At 60.0% G+C, this 7,897-nt stretch overlaps 1 protein-coding gene across 2 annotated transcripts in view; it reads left to right on the top strand.

Annotated features, from left to right (window-relative positions):
- TMPRSS4 (transmembrane protease, serine 4) overlaps window positions 1-7,897 on the top strand; it is a 35,910-nt gene that overhangs the window by 18,283 nt on the left and 9,730 nt on the right. The window contains exons 3-6 of one of the 2 annotated variants that reach the window (XM_005856799.2): window positions 818-931; window positions 3,274-3,426; window positions 4,610-4,739; window positions 7,721-7,822. In XM_005856799.2, the coding sequence (XP_005856861.1) occupies window positions 818-931; window positions 3,274-3,426; window positions 4,610-4,739; window positions 7,721-7,822 (499 nt within the window). The remainder of the gene's footprint in view (window positions 1-817; window positions 932-3,273; window positions 3,427-4,609; window positions 4,740-7,720; window positions 7,823-7,897) is intronic. The other variant, XM_014539188.1, reaches the window with a different exon arrangement.

The following is a 7,897-nucleotide window of genomic DNA, read 5'->3' as shown; positions in this document are numbered from 1 at the left end:
AGCGTATTTTTGTTTAGTTGTTGTTTTTTTCCCAAAATATATTTTTATTGATTTCAGAGAGGAAAGGAGAGGGAGAGAGAGAAACATCAATGATGAGAGAGAATCATTGATCAGCTGCCTCCTGCATGTGCCTTGACCGGAATCGAACCGTGACCTCCTGGTTCATAGGTCGACGCTCACCCCCTGAGCCATGCCTCTATGAGGCACACACTGACAGAGGCCCAGCCCTGCTGGAGCTTCTAGTTAAATCAAAAGATAAGTCAGGAGCCCTACTGGTGTGGTTCAGTGGATAGAGCATCAGCCTGGGGACCAAAGGGTCCGGGTTAGAGTCTGATCAAGGGCAGGTACCTCAGTTGCAGGTTCCTCCCCTGCCCGGGTCCTGGTCGGGGCACGTGTAGGAGGCAACCAAACGAGTGTTTCCCTCAGCACGATGTTTCCCTCTGTCTTTCCCTCTCTCTTCCACTCTCTCTAAAATCAGTGGGAAAATGTCCTCGGGGGAGGATTAACCAAAAGGACAAGTCAGGAAAGAGGATGAATGATAGCAAAATGCATGATGGTACCTCTCAGGGCAGAGGCAGGGCAGGCTGGAGGGGCACATCCTAGAGCGCCCCCCTTAAGGCTGGGGGCGCCATGGTCTGAGGCTCCCCTGAGGCCTGCGAATGGAAAAGCCTGGGTACCTGCACGGAGCTGGTGCTGATGAAGCTGAGCTGTTCTGAGGGAGTAGCCACCCCCAATGCTAACCACAGCGCCCCCCAGGCCAGGCAGGGAGACGAGAGGCCTCCCAGCGCTGACGCAGGCTCTTCCCTCCGCTTCACAGACAGGACCCGCCTGCGCAAGCCCCGCACGCCCCTGGAGACCTTCAGGAAAGTGGGGGTCCCCATCCTCGCAGCACTGCTGAGCCTGGCGATCATTGTCATCGTGGCTGTGCTCAGTAAGTGGAACCCCTCACCCTCATTACGACCCCCACTCCCACCTTCATCCCCACAGTAAGTGGCAGCCCCCTCTCACCCCTCCCCTGTCCCCACCTCCGAGTGACACCCTGGCCTTCCTTCTTTCCACCCGAGTCACGGGCGGGTCCTGCTAATGTGTTGTAGCCACAGGCACCGCCCTGCTTTGAAGGGGCCTCCTGTAAGAGAGGAAGGACAGCCCGGCCCGCGTGGTTCGGTGGTTGAGCATCTACCTACGAACCAGGAGGTCATGGTTTGCTTCCTGGTCAGGGCACATCCCCGGGTTGTGGACGTGATCCACAGTGTGGGGTGTGCAGGAGGCAGCCGATCGATGCTTCTCTCTCAGCATTGATGTTTCTCTCTCTCTCCCTCTGCCTCTCTTAAATGAATATTTTTTTTAAAAAAAGAGACAGAGAGGGAGGACATGAACTCAGCCCATCTGTCCAGGCAGCTTCTCCACCGATGATCCTCTGCAGGGAGGGCACACGTGCACACGTTACACACCCACACAGGCGTCCACATGGCAGGCATGCCGCCTGCCTGCCCCGCCCCATCTGCAGACGAGCTGAGTGGCGAGCAGCCCTGTGGCTGGAAGAGCAGAGCATCTGCTGTGAGGGGAGATGAGAGAGGAGGCATCGGGACCCGGGGCAGAGAGCACTCTCCGCCTTTAGCACCATCTTCATCGTCTGCGTGTGGCCAGTGCCTGGACCTGTGTGGCAGGCCACTCTAGACCGAGGAGAAAAGTGAATGAGCAGGGATTCCCGAGCCCCTCCCTCTCCACACCCATATTCCACGGTGAGGCCTCGCCTTCCTCTCCCCCAGTCACCGCAGGCTCCCGCCTCAGCTGTCACACGGGAGTAAAGCGCTGCCCGGGAGACTGGGCGGGGCCCTGGCACCACCACTGGCTCCTGTGCAGCCTGGAGAAAGTGCCTCAGCCTCGCTGAGCCGCGGTCCTCCCGTCTACGAATGTCCTGCCTCCTCAGGGGACATTGGAGAGCTGAGGAGACAGCGTGTAAAGTGCCCGATAAACACCAGGCTGTGCACACGCGGGGCCACCGAACAGAGTGCAGGGGAGGAACCAAGGTCACACGCCTGCTCACGGGCCGGACAGCCCTCAGGGACCGGCACTTGGCACCACCTCGCCGAGGACACTCAGAGGTCATCTGGTCAAATCCTCGTTCTGTCATGAGCACCGGGGCTCAGAAGGCACGGCCGTGGGGACACTGAGCCAGCCCCAGGCCCCTGAGCAGGCCCATTGCCGCCTGTGGCCATGGAAGCACAGCCGCACAGCACCGACACCAGCGGCTCCGAGAGCCCCGCAGGGGCCGGAGGTGCAGACCGCCCTCCCTCAGCCAGTGCGTCCGCCAAAGCGTGGTGGTCTCAGGGCCAGCGGGTTCTCACTGGGCTGCAGAAGATCACTGGCCCGGAGGCACTCGGCCTGCAGGGAGGTTAGGAAAGCGGGGAGGGGCGTGCTCCCTGAGGAGGTAAAGCGGCAGCTCATCCCGTCGCCCGGGCAGCAGAGGAGCCACAGACCCGGGAGGCAGCAAGCGGAGGGCAAAACCAACTCGAAACATCAACCTCTCCGGGGTCTTGCAGCCCCAGATGAGAGCGCCTCCTCCTAGAGCCGCACTTGACGTGGCCGCACTCTCACAGCTGCCAGATGTTCTCACGCCCCGGGAGGGTGCACCACCCTCTGTGCAGATGGGGACACTGAGCCCCAGAGCGTACGAGCGCCTGAAGTCACACAGCAGGGCCAAGCCAGCTCTTGGGCCTCCAGACTCCAGGCCCAGCGTGGCTCCTTTTTTTGTTTAATTCTCACCCGAGGACATTTTCCATTGATTTTTAGGGAGAATGGAAGAGAGAGGGAAAGACAGAGAGAAACATCAATGTGAGAGAAGCACATCGATTGGTTGCCTCCTGCACATGCCCCAACCAGGGTCCTGGCTGGGGAGGAGCCCACAACCGGGCATGTGCCCTTGATCAGAATCGAACCTGAGACCCTGCAGTCCGTAGGCTGACGCTCTATCCACTGAGCCACACCGGCTAGGGCATGTGTCTCCTCCTTGCTCACAGGCCTGTGCTGGCCTTGGGGGTGTGAGGCAAGGGGGCTCTGTCTACATTTCTCCCTCCCTAACCGCCCCCCCCCACACACACACACACAGCATCTCGCTGAACTCCCCAGCCATCTGCAGGCCTGGCCCAGGCTTTATCTCACCCGCTTTACCGAGAGGACTTGTGGCAGCACTGGGACCGGGTCTGCCTGGCTCCACGCCCAGTGCGTGTCCAGGAAGCTCAGCCCTCTCTGGCCCCTGCCCTCGCCTTCCAGTCAAGGTCGTCCTGGACAAGTACTACTTCCTCTGTGGGCCGCCCCTCCGCTTCATCCCCAGGCGGCAGGTGTGCGACGGCCAGCAGGACTGCGCCTCGGGGGACGACGAGCGAGTCTGCGTGGAGAACTTTCCCGAGGGGCCCCCAGTGCCAGGTGAGCCCGGGCTGAGGGCTAGAGCAGGGCTCAGAGGGACGTCGGCACGGGCTCCACTGGCGGCTCCTGCCACCTGTCAGCTTGCATCCCTGCTGTAAGGTTCTTGACAGCAGGACCACATCTTGCTCACAACACCCCGCGCTTAGTATATAGCGAACACTCAGCGAACAGGTGGACCGATGTGAGCCAACGGAAACAGAACCACCCGAGCTGCCCACTTGCGCTGTGCCCTGTGGCACGGAGGTGGGGGGTTGGATCAGGAGGCCTGGGGGTGTGCTCTCCTCTCTGCTACTTCCAGAGGACGGAGCGCTGTGAGGCCGCTCACCCTCCTGTCCGGTAGACGCGTGTTTTGTAGCGTGATGCGTGACAAGGCGGAGCCAGGCCCTTCAAAGGAACATGAGAAACCCATGCTCTTTCTCACACTGGGCTCTGGAGAGGATGTAGCCCAGGATATGGGTGACTGAGGCTTTTTTGTTTTTTAATGTTTTTATTGATCTCAGAGAGGAAGGGAGAGGGAGAGAGAGAAACATCAAGGATGAGAGAGAATCATGGATCGGCTGCCTCCTGCATGCTCCCTACTGGGGATTGAGCTGGCAACCCGGGCATGTGCCCCGACCAGGTGTCCCGACCAGAAATTGAACCGTGACCTCTTGGTTCATAGTTCAACGCTCAACCCCGGAGCCAGGCCGGCGGGTGGTGATGGGGCTTTTGAGGAGCGGGCTGAGTGACGGCCTGTGTATTTGGGTTTTTATAAATCAGAAGTCAAATGCCTATGGGCACCCCCACTCGACTGCCTCAGTCCTCGCTCACGCTCCCCTCGGACCTTGAGGTCCCTCGTTGAGGAGTTCCCCAGGCTGTGCAGGCTGTGTGAGCCGTGGGTAGGGCCATGTAATACATCATCAAAGCTGGTACCTCGAGAGCGGAAGGAGGAGCTATTAATAATGATGCCAGGCAGCAGGCAAAGTGGAGGCGGGCCCCGGACATCTGGTCTCCCCAGCTACGGTCAACACAGGCTCAGCCAAGCAAAGCCAGATTTGGAGCGGCCCTGGAGGCTGGAGGGCTGGTGTTCTGTGATGCCCCGGGGCAGGATGGGGTGGGGGATGGAGGGGAGGGGCCGGTCTCGACGCCTCAGGAGGGAAATGGGCGGTGGGCCCTCACTGCTGACCCAGCTTCCCCCCTGCAGTCCGCCTCTCCAGCGACAGGTCCACCCTCCAGCTGCTGGACCCGGCCACGGGGACCTGGGCCTCTGCCTGCTTTGACGGCTTCACGGGAGCCCTGGCCCAGACCGCCTGTGGGCTGATGGGCTTTCACAGGTACCCAGCCCAGCCTCCGAGGCGGTCACCTCCCCCTGGGACCTCCCTCCTTCGCTGTGGTCCTCCCTCTTCCCCTCTGCTTCCCGCTGTCTTCCTTCTCGCCTCCTTTCCTGAAAGCCCAGGTGTGGGGCAGACAGACGGCTTCCTCCCAGCACGGCACGCACAAGCCTCGGTTCAGGCTCCAAAGCCCCGGCTCGCTCAGGAGCCGCCGGGAAGAGCAGTGCCAGCCTCGTGGGGTGCATGTGAGGTGCCAGGGAGAGTCGCGCCCACACGCCCCAGTTCCTTGGCAGCCTCCCCTGTCCTTCACTCCCAGCCTCACCCCTTATCCTGCAGCCCGTCCCCCCCAAAAGGCAGTCCTCTGGTCAAATTTGGTTTGAACAAACTCGATTTCCCTGGGGTTCCATCAGCAATCCCTGCTCTCTCAGCAAATTCAAAAGCAGTCCCAGGTGACGGGTGGTGAAGAAGATGTAATTATAAGGGTGACGAGCATTATATATTTATATTCATCTGATCTTGGCAAAAGCCAAAAAAGTATTACTATATCTATTTTAAATTTATTTTTAATCGATTTTAGAGGGGAAGAGAGAGGGAGAGATAGAAACATCAATGATGAGAGAGAATCATTGATTAGCTATCTCCTGCATGCCCCCTACTGGGGATCGAGCCTGCAACCTGGACTTGTGCCCTGACTGGAATCGAACTTGGGACCCTTCAGTCCGCAGGCTGACGCTCTATCCACTGAGCCAAACCAGCTAGGCTGGTTTATAGGTTGATGCTTAACCACTGAGCCATGCTGGCCGGCCTATTATATCTACAGTGGGGCCTTGACTTACGAGTGTCCCGACTAACGAGTTTTTTGAGATACCAGCTGTCTCTCAGCCGATTTTTTGCATTGAGTTGATAGAGTAATTTGAGTTAACGAGCTCCTTAACGAGCTCGGTCTCGGAACGAATTAAACTCGTAAGTCAAGGCCCCACTGTATTTTAGAAATAGGTTTGGAGGAAGTAAGTGACTTCCTGGGTAGTAGCTGGGAGGGAGCGGCTGGGTCTGTGCCCAGGCCCCTAGTTCCTGGGCTCAGGAGTTCTAGCAGGCTGGCTGTTTTCTCTGCCCGACGTGCCATCTGTAACGGGAGGGAGAGTGGGCCTCTCCGAGGGCCCAGCCGAGGGGACGGGAGGTCCAGGCACTCAGTGCCGAGTGGGATGGCCTCTCCCTGACAGGCCCCCAACTTCGGGATTCTAAGAAACGGCACCCAGAGACAGGCAGGAATGACGGATGCCAGGCCCACCACCCACCAACCGCAGAACTCGCCCTCCGTCCCTCGAGCAGCCTCAAGGTTCCTTTCCAATGGACGCTCCAGGCAGCCTTTCCTAACCCTTCAGACCTGCTTGCCCCGCTCTCAGGGTGCCAGGCTTCTGCTGGTCTCGGCCCCCAGGGAGGCGACTCCCAGCGCCTCTGGAGAGGGAAGCTCACCACCGTCATTTCTGTCATTTTGAGGAGGCTGGGAAGGCTGGCCCCGCCCTGAGCTTCTCCCTGCTCCCCACAGCCCGGCCCCAGCAGGCTCGGCTTGGCTGGGGAAACAGGACGTCCTGAAATGCCCTCAGGTAGGGGGCTCCTGGAGTGTCTCCCTCCGCGGCTCCAAACCGCCTGCTCTTGAGCTCGACAGAACCAGAGCCGGTCCCCGTGATCGTCAGGATGCGACCCGTGACTTACCTTTCCTGGGACTGCCCGTTGCCACCCTTGTCCCTGCTTCTGGGTCTCAGACTCCTCCAGGTTTCTTCTTCCGCCGGGACAGGAGGTCCTGCTCGTCCCAGGACACAAAGCCCTGCCTGGTTAGAAGTGAGAGGGACTCTAGAGACCATCTGCCCCTCCCCCGCCCCCCATCATCTTGCAGAGGAGAAAGGAGGCTTAGGAGACCTGGGGAGGGCGGGCCTGCCCAGGTTGTACTCCAAGCCAGTGCCAGTGCCAGGACAGGCACCTCAGTCCCTCTCAAGGGCTGTAACACAAAGCCCTGCCGACTCCAGTCCTCCCGGAGGCGGCATCAGCGCCCAGAGCCAGGTTCCGGCTGGGACTGTGAGGATGTGCCGGTCAGCCAGGGCCGGGGGTTGGTCTGATCCCTGCAGGCAGAGCTGGTGCTGGCCTGACTGGGGGGCGAAGGATGCCAGGAGTAAAGAAACAACGGAAAAGCCCTGGCCGGTGTGGCTCAGTGGATAGAGTGTCGGCCCGCGGACTAAAAGGTCCCAGGTTCAATTCCTGGTCAAGGCACATGCCCAGGTTGTGGGCTCGATCCCCAGTAGGGGGCATGCAGGAGGCAGCCGATCAATGATTCTCTCTCATCATTGATATTTCTCTTTCTTCCTCTCCTTCCTCTCTGAAATCAATAAAAATCTATTTTAAAAAAGAAAAGAAAGAAACGAAGGGAAAGATGGGAGTCATCCGGGAAGCCGTCCTGGAGGAGGACGACTGAAGCCCAGGGTCTGAAAGAAGAAGCGTGGGTTTGCAGAGAGAAAGGAGAGGGGTCCAGGAGAGCAGCACTGCCTGGACTCGTGTGAAGGCCGGCCGTGCTCTGTCCTCTGCCCCAGGGGCTGGAATGCACCTCCACCACCCACCGCAGGCGAGGTGCCTTAGGGACCCAGATCCACATCCTGTCCCCGCCGAGGGGGGCAGCTACCCTGGTCCTGCTGGGCCCTTTGGGATAGGGACAGAGCTGGGAGTTAGGAAGGGTGTCCCTAACATTTCTCCTAAGCTCTGGTCAGGACTGTCCCCTGCCCGGGAAGGCGAGGCCACGACAGCATTGCACCTGGATGGGGTCCTGGGAGGCCAGGGACTCGCTCGGGACCACCCGCGCTGACCAAGGCCCCCTGCCCGCTGCGGCGCCCACGACGTAGTCCCGGCCACCTTCTCTCCTGAGGGGGGCTGTTCCCACCCTCTGGTTCTAAACTCCTGCCCCAACTCACATCTCTCTCTCCCGCCGACATGAGCAGCAAACCCACCTTCCAAGCCGAGAAGATCGGTCCAGACCAAGAGCTGGACGTGGTTGTCATCACAGCGGCCAGCCAGGAGCTGCAGGTGCAGCACCCCCGCGGGTGAGTGAGGGGCCAGCCCCAACCCTGACGCTCACACCGGGTGCATCCGGGCAGCACCAGCGCGCCCCGGGCAGA

This window comes from Myotis brandtii, unplaced genomic scaffold, assembly GCF_000412655.1.
Source record: "Myotis brandtii unplaced genomic scaffold, ASM41265v1 scaffold105, whole genome shotgun sequence".
Lineage (NCBI taxonomy): Eukaryota > Metazoa > Chordata > Mammalia > Chiroptera > Vespertilionidae > Myotis > Myotis brandtii.
This window is presented reverse-complemented; position numbering and strand designations above follow the sequence as displayed.